General features: G+C 29.5%; 2 protein-coding genes and 1 long non-coding RNA gene across 9 annotated transcripts in view; 2 read left to right on the top strand and 1 right to left on the bottom strand.

Moving 5' to 3' along the window:
- Nucleotides 1-4305: 4305 nt before the first annotated feature.
- LOC108559075 lies at nt 4306-7240 on the bottom strand. Of its 2 annotated transcripts, XR_001890926.1 has the most exons (4): nt 6953-7240; nt 6637-6901; nt 4436-4604; nt 4306-4371 (listed from the first exon to the last, which is right to left on the bottom strand). It is a non-coding gene; the product is annotated as an uncharacterized LOC108559075 (long non-coding RNA). The 2 variants fall into 2 exon arrangements; XR_001890925.1 differs by having other exon boundaries at nt 4318-4604.
- On the top strand, nt 7231-12332 carry LOC108559072 (MAGUK p55 subfamily member 7). Of its 5 annotated transcripts, none has more exons than XM_017916209.1 (12): nt 7231-7308; nt 7367-7466; nt 7933-7982; nt 9469-9749; nt 9805-9936; nt 10061-10090; nt 10247-10414; nt 10469-10665; nt 10721-10845; nt 11026-11310; nt 11370-11713; nt 11770-12330. In XM_017916209.1, exons 3-12 carry the CDS (start codon nt 7934-7936, stop codon nt 11944-11946), a joined length of 1788 nt encoding a protein of 595 aa, XP_017771698.1. In that variant the 5' UTR covers nt 7231-7308; nt 7367-7466; nt 7933; the 3' UTR covers nt 11947-12330. The 5 variants fall into 5 exon arrangements, with proteins under 5 accessions (XP_017771698.1, XP_017771694.1, XP_017771695.1 ...); XM_017916205.1 differs by lacking the exons at nt 7231-7308; nt 7367-7466 and adding exons at nt 7487-7717; nt 7786-7846 and having other exon boundaries at nt 11770-12332; XM_017916208.1 differs by lacking the exons at nt 7231-7308; nt 7367-7466 and adding exons at nt 7488-7717; nt 7786-7846 and having other exon boundaries at nt 11134-11310.
- A 4118-nt stretch (nt 12333-16450) lies between these two features.
- Nucleotides 16451-18473, top strand: part of LOC108559074 — a 65821-nt gene continuing 63798 nt past the window's right edge. For both annotated transcript variants that reach the window (XM_017916211.1, XM_017916210.1), the window contains exon 1: nt 16451-16583. The gene's annotated coding sequence lies outside the window, so the exon portion shown is untranslated. The remainder of the gene's footprint in view (nt 16584-18473) is intronic.

The following is an 18473-nucleotide window of genomic DNA, read 5'->3' as shown; positions in this document are numbered from 1 at the left end:
ATATATGATTGAGAACTTTTTAAGGAGGAAAATATATCGTAATAATAATATTAATAATCGCTTTATTGTTTAAGCAAATTTGTAATAAGCTTCTGAGAGTGGATAGGAAAGGTCAGGTTTAATTCTCAAAATTTGGACTTTTGGAAAAATTGTATATTTATATAAATTTAAAACAAAAAAAGTATATATATATTTATATTTGTAAAAAAAAAGAGGAGGGAATTGGAGTGGAAGAAGAAAATTTTATTAGGACTCAAAAATGAAAAGAAATGTTTGTGGTTGACCTGTTTACTTTTTAAGAAGAAAACCTGATTGTGTTACTTTTAAAATAAAACGAAATGAAAACAAAAACACGCAGCTGTTATGTGTATAATGTAAATTCGGAAGCGTTTCGATTCGTTATTCAACGTTTTATTTCCTATTTTGTAGCTATGCTATGCCAAATGTATCATAAATATTATATGTTACGATGTAGCATCTCAATAAATAGTGAACCTAGGTGTTGTGTATGTACAAAGTGTAGTGCAACTGCCGCCTCTGGAAGAGAAAGAGAGAGAGAAGAGAGGATTCAGTTTTAAACTACTTTCTTTCCTTATCGACATTTATTAATCTTTTGCGTTTCCTTTTCTGATTACTTTGTTTTTTATGTATTAATGACTAATTAAACAAGAGCATAGTTGCGAATATCACGACTTGTAGCACGTAACATTTAAGAGACACAAACATTTATTCTTTCAGAGAAATAAGAAGGATACAGTGGAATAACTAGCATTCGTAGGTTTAAAGAAAAGAGGAGAACAAAATCTTTGGTAATGAAATTGTACTAAAATTAAATGGAGTAATCAATCACTGAGCCAACAATATAAAAAATTATTTTTGTGATTTGTTTAGATTATAGGATATGAACTAATGTACAAAATTTATATAAATGAAAAACTTGTAAATGTAGTGAAGTTTTAAGGAACAGAAGCAACAAAAAAACATTATTTTGAAGAAAAAAAATGACTTCCTGCCATTTTAGGGTTATGCCGGACGCTCGTTTGACTTTATAAAAATTTTGTATGTTATGGCGTGATATATAAAAATGTATATTATATATTATGAAGAGAAGAAAACTTTTTCGAAACCGTGGCCTTTACGAGAGAAAAAAAATTAAACACTTCATTTCCGGAATTTTGAAAAAATCGGACCCTTAAAAAAAACACAAGAATAAATTATTTCTCAAAATTTTTCGACTAGGCTTTCATGTGTTCAAAAAAAGTCAAGTAGTAAGTGCCTTCCAAAAGAAAAAAAAAAGTGAAAAACTGTGTGACCACTGATCAGTCAACTATTTTCTTTTCGGTTTTAAACAAAAAATTCGATTATTTTCTATATTTATTTCGTTCGATAATAATGTGAATGAAATGGTGACACCCTGAATGGCAAGTTCTTTTTTCATATCTCTTGTAAAAAAAATAACAAATAATTAAATAATATAAATACATACATACAATTTGTACAACTTTTACGGAATATTATATATATATACTAAGCGAAGATCGGCATTTTAGATTTTCTAGGAAATAAATGAATTAAACGTGAAAAATAACACATATTGTATAACCACAGATTCAGGTCAAAGCTTTATTTTAATGTATACTAAAAGAAAGTAAAAAGTAATGAAATGAACTCGAATGAAAATGGAATAATTATATAGTTCGATGTTAGCGCGAGGAAGGTTAAGACAACAATTAGCAAATTACCTAATGATTATCGAAAGATAAGAAGAAGTTGACAAAAAATAAATAAATAATAACGTTTAGCCTCTTTAGTCAGTACGCAATAAATAAATATTTAAACAGTACAGTTGTGCTACAAATTAGTAAACAGTCTGATGGCCCAGTTGTAATGCAAAGTTTAATAAAGGAAAACAAAAAACATAATAACAAAAGTCGTCATCATCTCTGTCTATCTATCTCTGCTGTCTCTCATAGGAAAAAAGTACTTTCTCTCTTTACTTTACATTTTCTTTAACCCTCTCTTTTTATCTGTTACTATTCTTTCTTTTATTTTATATATATATAAATTACATACCTACATAATATTATATAATTCACTATTATAATTTATTGAATTCATTATTATATTATTTCTACGTTTATTTTTTTTTGTTCTGTTTGTTTTTTTTTTGTTTAATCATAAGCCATTTATGCACAATATTATTTTATGTCTGTATGGTAAATAAGAATAAAAATTACAAAAGTGAAAAATATTCAGGATAATTTTATTTACATTTCATTTCCCTACAAGAACATCAACAGAATGCACACATCAAGTAAGTATACACATTCAAATACAGTGGAACCTCGCTTATCCGTTCCAAAATTTACGGATTTTTACTCGTATAGTGAAACATATTCATAATATATGTACACAAGTTTTAAAAATATTATAACAGGCGCGCAATCCGGGACTTCTCTTCTCATCGCTACTCGTTAAGCGAAATGCTCGTTATGCAAGGTGCTCGTTAAGCGAGGTTCAACTATATATTAGATCACTGTATATTCAATGGGTTGCAAAATGGGAGTTGTAACCTACTGTCAAAGCTACAATTACAAACAAGAAGTTGTATTGAGTCGCGCAGAAAAAAAGTTGAGAAACGTCGTACAAAGTTATTATGATTTTTTTGTAAATATTTCCATCAAAACTTCAATATTTGGAATGTTTTAAATCAAGTTTTGAAATGTTTATTGAAGAACAGAAATTGGTGAAAATGAACTATTATATTGTGAATTTCATAATGCAAAGATAAAAAAAAATATTATGACAATTGTAGAATTCTATCCAACGATTCAACTTAATTGTTGTATCACTTTGTCATCAGTTCATGACTGACAATTTTGTATTTTTTTAGAAAATTTCTATATAAAAGTATACTTTGATTCAATTTTATTTTTGAATCGATAAGAAGAAGTCGTTATATAACAGTCATCTTGTATTCGTTCTAAACTTGATTATTAATTCAACTATAAGATAATTATGTTATGCCAGGACGTAAAATAAATGATTTTATTATAATTATAATGGATATTATTATCGAATGTAGAAACACATTTAATATATGAGCAAGCATCAATTAAATGCATCGGTATTGAAATTTTTGATTCGGTAATTTGGAAATTATTAATTAATGTTGGAGAATACACACGTTCGGCCAATTAATCAGTTTAAAAATTATTTATATAAATTTGAGAGAGCCAATTAATAATGTTATTATCGATATTGTTATTTTATTATTCATAATACTACTATTATATAAACAAACAATATATACGAATATCGAATTCGCGTTTAATTCATCATCATGCATGCCTCGTTTACCGCACACACGGAAAGCAGACTGAATATTTTAATAAAATAATACACGACTTGTTCCAAAGTTTCATACTTTTTTCATTGAAATATCAATGATATTTATAATTTTATCGTCCTAATATTAATTAGTAGTAATATCTCGCTGAGTGCGGTATCAGTGCGCATTGAATTTTAATTAAAAATAAATTCTAAAAAAATTTGTGCACAAAACTATTGTTTATACATAAATCATCGTTTTTTGTTGTCGGTTATACAGGCAAATCTCTTTTTGTATTGTTTATTTTTGTCGAAACATGTTCCTCGATTAGACTGGTTACAAATAGTCCGGTATTTCCGATTCATATTTATAAACAACATATAACTAATATACAATAAAATGTCAAGGAAATCACTTATTTAGAATGTTATAAAACCTATTGCATATTGAGTTTCAAGAACATCAAATTACGCGAATTAATTAATATTTTTGAGTAAAGATAAGAACAGAACAATTCCAGGTAATTAGAATTAATTTTTATCTTAATTTTCAAACATCAATTAATATATTTCAATAAACATTATTATTAAATTAAATGTATTTCATGTGTACATTATAAAGTAATTACGTCGAGCAGACACATAATTAGTTGTTTGTTTTAATAATAACAATTTGAAGCTATAAATAAAATGCATATATAATTGATCATTGATTTAATTCAAATTTAATAATGAGCAATTATCTGGGTTTTATTTGTAACGCATTTCTTTCACAATTATTATTTCTGTTAAAGAACAAATTTTTAATTGAAACATTAAATTAATCCAGTTTAAAATTATGAAGATTTATAAGAAATAATTAATTGACATAAGCTTCTATGAGCATAAGCTTATTATGAAACATTATTAATTACAATCATTAAGACATTCAAAAATGGAATGTGTTTATGGATGTAAAAGTTGTAATGTAAGTAGGTTATATGGGACGTAAAAACAGGTGGTCGTCGTCAGAGTACAAACTGTTGCGGACGTCGCAGGCGTCTTAATTAAAGTGATATGGAAACAATGGTAAAGAGCCGAAAACAATGTTTATTTGCATACTCACCGATACCTTTGCGATGCAGATGCGTGTCCACACTGTGGAAACTTTCCAACTTTTCCATTCAGCTGGAAAATGGCGAGCAGACGGCGTGTTTTACTATAACGACGCTGACCGACGCCGATGACGTCACCGTTCAAAGCCTCATTGGCGCTAGTTACTTAAGTGCAACCACCTGTAAAAAGAAAAAGGTGGATTATATTAAATAATCTGCAATTTTATGTTATTGTCTTCATGGCGCATACAAGAGGCTTTAGCAAATGCGCACTACTATATTACAATCAACGTCTAATAGCATGGTGAATTGGTATTATATAATTGGAATTATAAATCAGCGATTTTCGACAAACATTTATTTTCTTATAGACAATACTGGAATTATCCAGTCTTTGTTATTATTAAAATATCTATAAAATAGACATTTTTAATATATCTGCATTTTTTTGTTGTTGTCCTCAAGATACAATTCATTTCAACTAATTTATTTTTATATTCTTTATAAATAAAAAAAGTTACTTATTCAATCATTTTTAAATATCTTTTCTGATTAACAGTAAATTAAAGTAACGAAGTAACATACATACATTAATTTGCAATCATTTTATCTAAAATTATTTCCTAAATCCCAATAACTTAACGCATGTTATTTAGATCATCATCCATGAATGAATAAAAAACGAATTTTAAACCAAAGTCTCAACTTATATTTAAGTTTTCACCGATGATGTTGTAGTAATCTTAAATTACATAATTATAGTTATTGAGAAGACTTTACATATTAAAATTATTAGATGTGTTATATGATAGTCTCCGTTTTTAATTTGGACCTCTAATGCGTAGATTTACTCCATCAAGGTAATAATTAGCCCCACTTGATTCTTGATTCCAAAGCCTTCTCCATCAATCTATAATTAAATTCTGAAATTATTAATTTTATTTTTCAATCTGCTTTTCTCTTCCAAATATTTGGTCTAAAGTATAATAGAGTTAAAAAGAAACCTGACAGTTGATGCATGTTGATAAATTCAGAAGATTCGTAATATTAAATATTTAATCAATTGAAATATATGAAATACAACAATTTAAATATCGTAAGAAAGAAATATACACACTAATTTTCATATTCCTCTTAAATATCATTCTTTATGTATTTTCTTGTCTTCAAATTTCAATAACAGCGCTGTCGTAACCCCTTAAGCATTCTATTTCAATTTTCTCCTCACAGCTAATCTTCATGTTGACAGTGTGCCTTGTATTTGTCTTTTTTAAATAACAGGAACGGATCACGATATCTTTAGGTATGTTCGAGAAATGTTACACGTGCCAGGGCTATCAGATATATTAATATCAAAACCATCTTAAAAAATACTTTTCTCGAAATTTTTGCATGACTTTTCTTATAACGACGAAATTGTCTTTGCGTGAATCTCATGTCAATAAATGTATTGATACATAGTATAAAAGTCCTTGTATTTTGAACATTTTTCAATTGTATTATTACAAGAAAGTTTTTGTTCCACACAAAATAAATGCAATTATATTTAAATATTACTAGTAAATGAAGCACATTTTCTTTAAACGTCTCATTAGAACACAAATAAGCTTCAAATAAGGATATTCCAGGAATACAGGTATGTATGGCAAATATAATTATAGCACTAATTTTCTGTCCACCAACAGCCCTTTGGAACAGCTGCATCAATTTCGATTCCTTGAAGGATACAGTCTTTCTCTTTGAGCGTTAATCACATCTTTTATACATCTGCTCAGAACTAGCAATTATTTAAATTAATCTTATCTGAACTAGTTCAACCAAATCATAATAATTCTAGAAACAAATAAATAATGTATTGAAAACTGTATATTCTATAATATTAAACACACATAATTGATTCTACCATTTGTATCAATTTCAATGTGAAGATGTTTCTCATATGCAATAGATGTTGAAGCCAATTTTATGTATTATTGCAGAATTTCATTTCAATTCAGTTCTATTATATATGTTATTCCATTATTGTTGTTTAATTTCAAGGTCTTCCTTCCATATATTGTCAATATTCTTCATAATAAATTTCAGCAAGCGAATATCAAATAATAATGAGTCAACATACTCGAAGGCACATTCAAATCTCTGAATGCAATATATAGTACTGGAATATTGAATTTAATATACTGGAATTTGTTTATTATACAATAATACTTACTGGTATATTTTCATGTGCAATTGCTTGTCAACACACTACAAATACTATCTCTATTTCTTCCAGGCTCTATGTATTCGAACAGAGTTTTGGTATAGTTTTAAATATACATTCCCGAACCCATCACATCAGTGCTGGTTCATGTACTGGACTGACAACAATAAAAGACCTTCATATTAATAATATGGTGGAATCATCCGAGAGAATATATACTTTCTAATCCTCTGTCCATCCTTTTCATGATGTATTGTATTGAAATAACTGATGCCTACAAATAATACTGTTAGTGGAAAACTGATAAAACCTTATGTAAACTTACATTTTCATTGTGATTCTTATTAATAATAAAATTCATATGAAATTGTCTATGTTCAATGGGGTGGCCCATGACATCTTACTAGGGTCACTGGTCCACAGGTAAGAGACTTTGACATCAACAATAGGCGCTTCAATATTCATCTTAAAACTTTAAATACAGATAAATATGAAAACAATTCCAACCGTGCTAACAGTCAAACACTTTTTTCTTTATTTAAATCAAGCGATTTACATTACAGAATGCCAACCTAAAGAATCAATAGTTTCCTAACAGTAACATTGGTTTCCACCCAACTGTAATCAGTTGTTAAACAGTTTGAAAGCAAATTAAGTTAAATTCTATTACACAAATAATAGGTCGTAGATAAATGATATATATTAATAATTAATTCGAATAATGTGGATATATTTTTAGTTGGTGAAACTGAAATCAGCCATATTAGCTCTAATTTTCTGAAGGTTGATTGATTTACATGGATTGCAAGTTGTCAAACCTGGTTGTATTTAAATTAAAGGTAATGAAAAACAATCAACATTTTATTAGTTGTTAATGTAGAGCTTCAAGTTTGTTTCAATGAAAATTGCATGTAAAACTGATAGCTTGAGATGTAAGTTAGATTGTCGTTTAAAATCGTCCTTCCCACAAAAAGAGGAAAAAGTCAATAGCGCATGAAACATTTATTAATTGAATTGCGTCGAGTTCTGTTCATGCGAATAGAGGTGACATCGATGCAGCGTTTTGTTTTAATAAAGGACGTCCTTCTCGGTATTGTTGTGCACAAGTTGTGAGCTGATGAGAATAGAACTGGGTTATTGGTTCTTATCATGTTACAGAATGTGCTGATGCCAACAAAACAGCCCTTTTTCCGGCACCGAATGCCGTGCTAGCTCAATCGTTAGTAGTAGTACATACATTTAGTTGCTCAAGAGTGTCTTGTTACGTTATAAATATTCTCAACTAAACTAAATTCGTTTTCACAGAATGGCAGGTGAGGTTATGGCCAATGGGACTAAAGAAAAGTGGGATCCTGGTAAGCATTGAGTAGCCACCAATTTGTTTGGATTTTCCAACTTCCTGTCTTCATTTCATTCCACTTTTATAATTTGTTATGTTCTATCATTCTTGTTTTGTTTTTTTTTTGTATTGATTATTATTCTAATAAATGTGTTGACTTGATAATTTATTTTATTTCTTTTATGTGCATGTTTGATGTTATTTATTATTTTATAAAAAGAAACATTGTTTGCTCTATTATTACAGAATTAATTGATTTTTTTTGTTGCTTCTAATTAATACAAGAATATTTGATGAATTACAACAATCTTCTAGTATATAAGAAACATTTGTTTAAAGTATGTATAAATCCTTTAAGTGAAGTTTAAATCTAAAAAATATACTAAGTGTTAAATTATTTAAAAAAAAAATTAAATTATAATTGAGAGAGACTTTATTTAAATTACATCAATATACTGTTCTAAGTGAAACTCATCATAAGACTATTTCATGTATAGCTGAAACTTTAGTCACACTAATTTAAAAAAAAAACTTACAGTGTTAAACTTCTATTTATTAAAGTGTATTTGTTTTTGCTATTCCAAATTGCATTTTATAGTACTTTAATTTAGAGTAAATTTGCTTTAATTAAATAAACAATGATATGTTCAATGCAATTATATACAAATGTTCATTTTTGCATCTTTTTTAATTTTATGTTTCTACATTTCCCAGTTTATTTGAAATTAAAAACAAATTTTCATATTTATTTTTCTGAAGTATTTTGGCACATAGTAATGTTAGAATTTTTGATATTAAATATCTGAAGCAGAAAATATTAAACAAATAGACAATAGTTGTTGAGTTAACGAACATAATCCGTTCAAACACAATTGTTTGTTAGCCGAATTAAGCTTCAAATCACTAGCGTTAGCTCCCAAAGGTAACGCCAATCGGTCGGCAAGGTTTTGGTTACCCGAACATGTGTTTGTTGTACGAATATAAAAGTATTTCGCGAAAATGTTTCTTGTCCTATATGTTCGTTAAACGTTCAATCATTAACGCTGAATACAACCTACGTTGTCAAAGTATCTTATATAATCTTCAATATTTTGAAATAATTGGATATGGTCGCCTGTATCACAAAAACAGATACAAAGGTGGTGAGTTCGAAATACACAAAAGTGTGGTAGAAATAGGGTCGAAAGAATGTTTTATCATTAACTTTTTGCTTGAAATTGTACATTCTAAAAATACTACATTCCACGAAAATAATATAATTCATATTCTGACTAACTATTAAGAGTACGACATTATTATTGAATACTAAAAAAGTCAATATCAATCAATAATTGTAAGTAAAAGCCAATCAGTTGTAGTCAAGACATTTCAAAAGAAAATGATGTATATATTATTTTTCTTGTATATATTTAAAGCAGATGTAAAGATAATTAGACTTCATTATATTGATTGGCATATATTTTGCTTTCTATGAAATGTACAGATTTAGTATTTTGTTATAGCCTTGTCTCGTCTATTAAATTCTCTGCAAAAAGCAAACGAACTGCCTTCATCTGAGGAAGAACTGGTATTCCTTAGTGATCTGTTAAAATCAAAGGAATTGCACGCATTGGTGAACGTTCATAATAAAATCATCAGCAATGGATCGAGCGACAAATTCTTTCCAATGCTCTCGACATCTATGCACGTCATGTTTGACGTCCTCGAAGTCCTGGCGGGTAAAACACATATATCTGAAGAGTGCAAAGAGTTATTTCATCTGCTGCAAAAGCCACATGTTCAGGTAAATTACCATCCGATTAACAATCATGTTTGTATGAGGAAAGTATATTCCGTAGGGAGTACTGTGCGCACACGATGCTGTAGCGCAAAAGGATTACTACCCACATCTTCCAGAAATCCCATTGGAAGTTGACGAAGATGAAGAGACCATAAAGATCGTACAATTAGTGAAGAGCAACGAGCCTCTGGTAAGTTAAATTTCGTGTTTGCTTTCAAAGCCAGCCAAATAAAATACATGAAAAATACTGAAAATACAAAAAAAAATACACCATGCGAAGAGAATTGATGTAATTTGTTTCCTTGCTTGCGAAGACTGGCGCTCAAAGTGCTGAGCCGATAGTTGTAAGTATTTTCCAAACCTAGAAGCTTTTACACTCTTCATCTCTGCTTCTTCTGTTTATCTATGTTGTAAACACAATCGCACCGATATTTTTACTATCATGCACTATTCATAAGTGGATGTAATTGAAGTGAGTGATTTGGATGTTATTTATTTAGGGTGCAACTATTAAAACTGATGAGACGTCGGGAAAAATTGTGATAGCAAGGGTCATGCATGGAGGAGCGGCTGATAGGTCTGGTTTGATTCACGTCGGGGATGAAGTTGTTGAGGTGAATAATATTAATGTGGAGGGTAAGACGCCTAATGATGTTCTCAGTATTTTGGTGAGTGCGGAATGTATGGTCCTGAAAATTTGCCTAATGTTTTGTATTTTATAGCAAAATTCTGAAGGTACAATCACCTTTAAGTTAGTGCCCACTGATGGAAAAACTAATCTGAGAGAGAGTAAAGTTAGGGTCAGGGCTCATTTTAATTACAACGCAACTACTGATCCGTATATTCCTTGTAAAGAAGCTGGATTAGATTTCGTGAAAGGGGACGTGCTTCATATTGTATCTCAAGATGATGCATATTGGTAATTGAAAACGGGATTGAAGCATATTGATTAATTTGGATATAATCTTTTGTAGGTGGCAAGCTAGAAAAGAGGGCGATAGGAATATGAGGGCAGGTTTGATACCTAGTAGGGCTTTGCAGGAGCGCAGAATTATCCACGAACGGACGCAGATGATGAAGGAGGGAAACGAAGTGCCAGGTACCAAAAGCGTCGTTCCCGACAGTGCTTTTCGGTGTGTCCTGAAAGAATCGCTTGTTGTGCTTCTCTCATTCTCATTCTATTGCTTTGTGTGTGTGTCGCTATTGTACATATTGAGCTTGCATGCGACAGATCAGATAACTCATTTTCGCCACTAACTGGAAATCATGCTGGCCGTAGGGCTGTGCTCTGTTTCAGCATTACCCGTGCTATCCTGCAGCCAGTTCCCGAAATCCCCTCGTTGCGCATCCAAACCCAAAACTAAAAAGATTATGTATGAAACAGCAGAGAACGACGATTTTGATAGGGAGCAGATTCCCACGTACGAAGAAGTCGCCAAGCTCTATCCGAGGCCGGGAATCTATCGACCCCTAGTTCTGATCGGAGCTCCGGGCATCGGTCGTAATGAACTCCGTAGACGACTCATCGACACCGATCCCGACAAATACAAAACCCCGATACCCTGTAAGAAAATTTACAATCTGTTACGTTCTAGTAAACAACTCTAAATTGAACATTTAAAGATACGAGTAGACCCATCAAGCCCGGTGAGATTAACGGGAAGGAATACTATTTCGTGTCCAGGGAGAAGATGGACGAGGACATCGCAGCTGGCAACTTCATGGAATACGGGGAGTATAAGGGTAATCTGTATGGGACGTCTTGCGACAGTGTCAAAAATTTAGTCAGTAACGGCTACGTTTGCATAATAAACCCGCATTACCAAGCTCTAAAGATGTTGCGGACGCCTCAGCTGAAGCCTTACATAATATACATTAGACCGCCGCCTCTCGACATCTTAAGGGATACAAGAATCGCTGTTCATGCAAGATCCACTTTCGATGTGAACAATTCCAGAGGATTTTCGGTCAGGACACCAATAATAAACCAATAGAAACAATTAAAAAATATACCATTTTCCAGGAAGAGGAATTCAACGACATGATCAGATCTTCAGCTAGAATAGAATTCCTATACGAACATCTCTTCGATGAACAGATCATGAACGCCGATTTGGCTATAGCCTTCAGCCAACTGCTGTCCGCGGCAAATCGCCTGGAAACAGAACCTCTTTGGGTACCAGCATCTTGGGTGCAATAAGTGCTTTTGCTTAAAGCGCCTAAATACAATGACTTTAAGCAAATCTCCTTATTGCAAACCAAAAACCAAATGGCAAATAAACAAGTAAAGCCTTCGATGTCGCAAAAATCAATGTAAATAATAATTATTATTGGCGCTTTTGTTAAGATTACATCTTTATATTTTTATATGAATTCATTTTTCGTTATACTTAACCCGTGAAATTAATGGCAATCAGTACTTAAATTTCCTTTTCGTATCTAGTGGACATATACATTTGCTCTAAAAAAAACAAACTAAACTATTAATTAAACAAAGAGATCTTACAATTATGATATTACAAAATCTTATACTAATGTTAAAAAAATATAAAGTTGCATATTCTAGCTACTAATGCTACTTGTTGAATTAGATTGTAAGTTATTAAATGATATAGATAATAATTAGTACATTAAAAGAAAAATCTGTTATTAATCATTATTAGATTAATTAAAATGAAGAATTTAAAAATAAACTGAATTAGAGTTCACCACTGCCAATAAAATTTTATGACGATTCCAAGATTAGTGAAATTAAATCTTCTATTTCTTTATTTTTCACCACATTCAAATCAATTTTCAACTTGTTTAGATCTTTTATATTTAATTGGAATCGAATAATTGTGCAAAGTTGCATATGCAATAAATCTTTCGATATATTTTTTTTATTTTGTAAACAAATTGTTGACTATAGTTAAGCATTTTAAATATATCCAGACTATGTTATGACCAATGATGAAAATAGTATTTCGTTTTACACATCTATTATGTATTTTCATTGAATAAAACATAATTTACCTCATACGTTTATTTTTATATCCATCATACATTGTATCCCAAAATATGAATGCAGTTGTATTTTAGTTTATCCTACAATTTCTTCAATTTCAACTTAAGTGAATATATAAAAGATTTATATAATTACAGATGTAATGAAATGATTATAAATCTATAATTTATTTAATTTATTCAATTATATATTTTTCAAACTATGTTGTGCGCAAATTGGTTTTATCTGTTGCTTCAACAAAGTTATTTATTTCTGTGATTTGTTATTAAGATCAAGGTAAAAAGTTTATAATGTTTTACATAATTATAATATACAAATAAAATAAGTAATAAATTAATACGTTAATTTTACATTAGTTTATGATTTTTGTGAATCAAACGCTCAAAACTGCATTCTCTTTAAAGTCTGGCCAAAAATCTATTTTCACAACGAAGCTAGAGGGAAAAATGCATACAAATGTAATTTCCCATTTCGTTCCCTGGATATTAATAAATATGATAATGAAGTTCATTACAAGCGGAGCGGGACAAGAAAGTAGATGAGAAATGTATTAACTTGCCATTTGTATGGTAACAGTAATTGCATTTTCTACCCCGTAATTTGTGCAAAATTATGTATCTGACAAATCGGCCACTTTGCTCCGATATGCATGAAACAAATTTTATAATCTTGTCGTATGCCCCAAATACATCTTTTTTTTTGTCTGAAAGTCAAGACCACCGCTAATATTAAACCTTGCTAACGTCCACACGCGACACAACTTTAATCAGAAGTCAATCAGAACAAGTATATATTTTTTATGTTTAAGTCCAAGAGAATTTGTTTTCTCTTTTGGTTGATGGTCGACGTATTTGTAAATAGAAAATAATTTAGGAAGCATTACGAAATCAATCGTAAATCGTGCTCGATATTTATGAGTTCGCCAACTTCAATAAAAACAGAAATACGTTGTAACAGTGTGGTTGATCTTTTAATTCGTATTTACGACTAGTAAAGACGAAACTATTAGCAAGAACGCAATTTTTATTACGTATACCGAAAACAACTTTTATTTCTACGATTTTCAACGTCAGAATCATAATATTTTCAACTGATAATTGAAAACTGTTTCCATTTTTTGTTATAGTTTTTTTATATTTATTGATAATCAATATTTTATATATAATTCTTCAGAAAAATGAAATTGTTTATCAATGAGCTAATAATTGTAAACATAATTCATATATTGAAATTCATTAATTAAGAAAACAAATTTTATTGATAGTATTTTTTGAATCGTATCAATCAACGAGAAGGCCCCCATGCAAAGGGCCAATGACCGCGATCTTTCAACTCAAGGGTAATACATATATAAGTATATACTAATTTGGTTCCATGCAGTAAATCTTAAATAATGCACATATATTAATTCAGTTATAACTTATAAGTATAATTAACGTTACATAATAAGTTGAATAATTTAAATTTACAAATAATTTATTATTTTTCACATAGTTATAATTAATATTTTTTATAGTTAAGATAAATTATCTTAATTAGTAAATAATCAAGTTGGTATTAAGTTTCTAAAGAATATTTGACTTCTTTATTAAATATTCCGATGTTGAAATAATCTATTCGTATTTTCTTTCATTTCTTTAGTACACGATTCTTAAAATCAATGTTTTTAGTATTAAATAATGAGAATATATCAATGTTTAAATAATTTATTCAATTTAATTTTTGTAATTAAGATAAGTTATTTAAAGTTATTAATAACATTTTGTAAAATATTCAAGATACGTGTATAAGAATGTTAAATTACATAGAACAGTGGTCTTCAAACTGTATTCTTGAAAGTCAAAGTAATTCTAAAGAATTTATGAAATACGTGGTTTCTCGAATAGTTTGATTCTCGAATAATAATTTTTCAAAGCAACAATTAATATTTATATTTTTCTTCCTATGATATAAATATAAAAGTCAAGATGCACGTTACAATTTACAGTGGAATCTCGCTTAAGGAGTACCTCGCATATCGAGCATTTCGCTTAACGAGTAAAATGAATTTTTAAGAAAAATAACTGGCTTAAAACCGATATTTAAAACTTATGTACACATATTATGTGTATTTTTGAATATGTTGGAAATGTTGGAATGAATTGAACTCGTTAAGCGAGTTTTCACTGTTTATTTAAAAAAAAAAACATGACTTTTAAATTATTATTGACGAAATTACGGATACTTGTGGATAGTTTTGAAAATCAGGCAGCGCACAATTATTTGTGGCACAAAGTATTTACTATTGGCTTGGTAAGAAAATAATTTCATTTGTATATAAAGAATGAACTCTAATCAATTATATAGCTATCCTCTAAAGATTACGACATTTCTTCCCAAGCTCCAATAATTTTCCACGAGTTACTAAAGATGTATGAGGATTTGCAATGTTTTGGTTGAATACATTTTGTTAATTCTGCCCATTGCTTCATGTTTCATTGCTGCCTATTTTATTAGTTCTTGCCAGTAAACATTAGAATTGATCGTTGGTTTTCTTGGATGCAGCTCAAAATTCATAACACTATTATAATCCCACCAAATTGATAACATGATATGCAATTCAGCTTTTGATATGGTTTGTGCTGGTTCATTATGCTTGGATCATGTTTGTTTAAAAACGTGACGATTTCAAATATTGATTCATTGTGTTGAATGAATCTGTTTCAAATGAATATCAAGATAATCAAGTGATTTTCAGTTGTTGTGTGTAATAAATTTAACCTCTGCAATCTCTTGCACAATTATATGATGATACGATTCAATTATGACTTTGATTTGGTCATTATAAAATTCAGTAGGTCAACCAAAATGTTGGTCAACTGTGAGGAAAAATCTCCACAACAGATTGTTTTAAAACTATTCTGATAAATGTAACTTGTTAAAAAATCAACATTATATACTTCACATATTTCATTGTGAGCCTCAGTAAAATATTAGTTTTTGTACTTCTGTTAAAATTGAACCTAAACTAGGCTCTGCAGACAAAATTAAGGGTAATTAACTTCTAAAAGAAACTAAAAGTGACATCTTTCAAATGGCAAAAGGATAAAATCATAACAAAAACCGAAATTACTTTTTTATGAACCCAATATATTTTTAACATAATTTATATATAATATGTACTTCCGAAACACTCCACAATCATCAATATTACTGTCAAAAAATGCACGTAGATGTTCCTGCAAAGTTTTTAAAGTTTTTTAATGGAATTTTTAGATGTCCATATGTAGTTAAAAGTCTTGCACCAGTTAACGTAACGTCTATATTGGTTAATAAAATAAAAAAATGTAATTAAATAAAGATTTACGTGTATCTGTACTTAAGGGTTCCAAAGTTTGAAGACCACTGATCCGGAATATCTATGAAAAATATCCTTTCCGTGCAGCAGCAAATTTATAAACTAGAAAGTTGCAGTTACCTTTCTCAGAGTGTCATAATTGAACAATAAATGAAATTTATTAGTGTAATTCCATCGTGAAGGAGATAAGCAACGTTGCATCATAAGTTTATCACGAAGCTTTATCACTCTGTACCCAATAGTACCATCGCAATTAGCGTGTTTAGATTACTGGTGCGAATTAACGGTTTCCTCGCGCGATCTAAAAATACGCGGAAAATCGGACGGCGGCGCAGACCGAAATTTCCGCGTGTTTTCGCGGGAGCTTTCCCAAAAGCTCGCCAGTCCGACGCGATCCACATGCAAAGCAACACAAACTATCTGCAACAAAGAATAATTAAGCTCATCATCATCACCTTCCTACGTCTGCAGCTAAAGACCAAACCTCTGAAAAGTAGGTCTCTCTATGATCGTTGTGCACGAGCTGTATTTTTTTTGTCACTCTTCTTCCTTCCTTATTTTTAGAATTTAATTTCATATATCATATTCATTTGCACGGTTTTCGAAACACAAACTAGTCATAGATTTATATTTAGTTACACGTAGATACACACTCGCACTTCATTCGTTTCAATACTTCTACACGTTTTTATACATTTCATTAATACAATAAATATTTTTTTTATTTGTAAACTGACTTCTCAATTATTTCTTTTCTATTATACACTTTTCAAAATATATGGTTATTAACGACTATTTTTAAAGACGTTTTATATAATATATTTAAGTACTTTATTTATAATTCGTGTTATTCACATTAAAAAAAAATTCAATTTGATAATTTTTCAAGAAATTCGTTCTAAGAAATATTTATTTTACATAAATAGTTACATTTTTGTCATTGACCAGTCCTGTGTATTGTGGAAATGCGTGCAGAATTCTGATAAAATTCCTTACGTAATTACTACTCTGCTATTATTAAGTAAGTTGTATAAAAAAAATGAATGAATATTTATACACATTGAAGTAACCGGAATTCCTTGTTTTCTTCGGTTTGCATAAGCTTCCGTGGTCGACGTGAATTATTGCAAATTCAATAGGTAGGACTTTGATCCTTTCAATTAAACCGTAGCCGCGTTCCCAATTGCGCAGATTTCAAATAAACTCAGTTCCAATAAATATCCTTTTAATAATTTGTTTTCGCAGCTTTCCGAAAATAAACCGGAGCTGTTTCATTCTTCGTTTCCTCAAACTTCTTCCGTATCGAATGCACACCTTATTTTTTTAATTAAATTAATCAATTAACTTAATAAAATATAATTAAATAAGGTGGAAAGACCTTATTTTTATATAACTGTTACAAGACATTTTTGTTTATTTCTTTTTAATAATTTAGCTCATTCTGTGTTAAATACTCATGGTAAATTAAAAAAAAATAATGAAAAAAGTCATATATATATAGAGTATATTAAAAATCAGAAGATTGATTGTTGACATTGAGAAAAGTATAATTAATAAAAAATTGGGTTATGATGTCAATTTACGTAGCTTTTTCAAAGAGAGAATCATGTGTAAGAAAATGTTTTTTTAATTCGTTGGATAGTTGAAGCCCTTTTATATTAAACCCTCAGTGAGTTGAGTTTTTTTATCATCATCAACATGTTTTTTTTTCTTTACAGACAAATTCTATTATTTCTTTATCTTCAAGATGTTTACCAACTATCAATTCATCTATATTGGTAAATGAACTATATGTTATAATTTTCGCAAGATGTGACGAAAAATGTATTACAAGTTTTATCTGTAGATACAATTTCACCTTCAAATAGGGGATTTGCGAATTATTTTCAAAACGTGTAAAAGAGTTTTGAGCAAATGTTAATATTATAACCAAAAATGATTCTCATAAACAAAACAATAGGGACAAATTTCCACAATTCAAATAGTCAGGGATTTTATAGTTGATTGTCAATTTCTAATAACTGCAGGATATGCTACAAATATCTTTGTAATTCAATAATAAAAACTCATGCTGAGTAAGTTTTTATAAGAATTTATGATTTCGTATACATATTTAAAAATTATTTGAATTTAATATTGAAAAAATATAAGTATATTTAAAATAACAATGTGAAAATTAAGTTGATATCATAAATATTTCATTTTTCATCAAACTTATTTATCCGTTACATTTTATATCCGAAAAAAAGAACAATAAATGTTAACATAAAAATAACTGATATGTCCAGTAATTAACCTTCTTGTACATTTATGCACATACAATCAACTTCAAATTGTTAAATACAAAATAATTTGTACTTTAAAATAGCTTTATTTTTTCCTT

Source organism: Nicrophorus vespilloides, unplaced genomic scaffold, assembly GCF_001412225.1.
Source record: "Nicrophorus vespilloides isolate i.1.1-1 unplaced genomic scaffold, Nicve_v1.0, whole genome shotgun sequence".
In the NCBI taxonomy this organism is placed as follows: domain Eukaryota; kingdom Metazoa; phylum Arthropoda; class Insecta; order Coleoptera; family Silphidae; genus Nicrophorus; species Nicrophorus vespilloides.
Note: the sequence above shows the minus strand (reverse complement) of the source record. Positions and strands in the feature narration are given on the sequence as shown.

What these genes read in the sequence shown, in the direction of transcription:
- LOC108559072 (XM_017916205.1), top strand. Translation starts at nt 7,621, where the DNA reads ATGAAACATTTATTAATTGAATTGCGTCGAGTTCTGTTCATGCGAATA. An exon ending in TGAAGAGCAACGAGCCTCTG is followed by an intron (nt 9,937 to 10,060) that starts GTAAGTTAAATT and finishes TTGCTTGCGAAG; the next exon opens with ACTGGCGCTCAAAGTGCTGA. An exon ending in TCTCAAGATGATGCATATTG is followed by an intron (nt 10,666 to 10,720) that starts GTAATTGAAAAC and finishes AATCTTTTGTAG; the next exon opens with GTGGCAAGCTAGAAAAGAGG.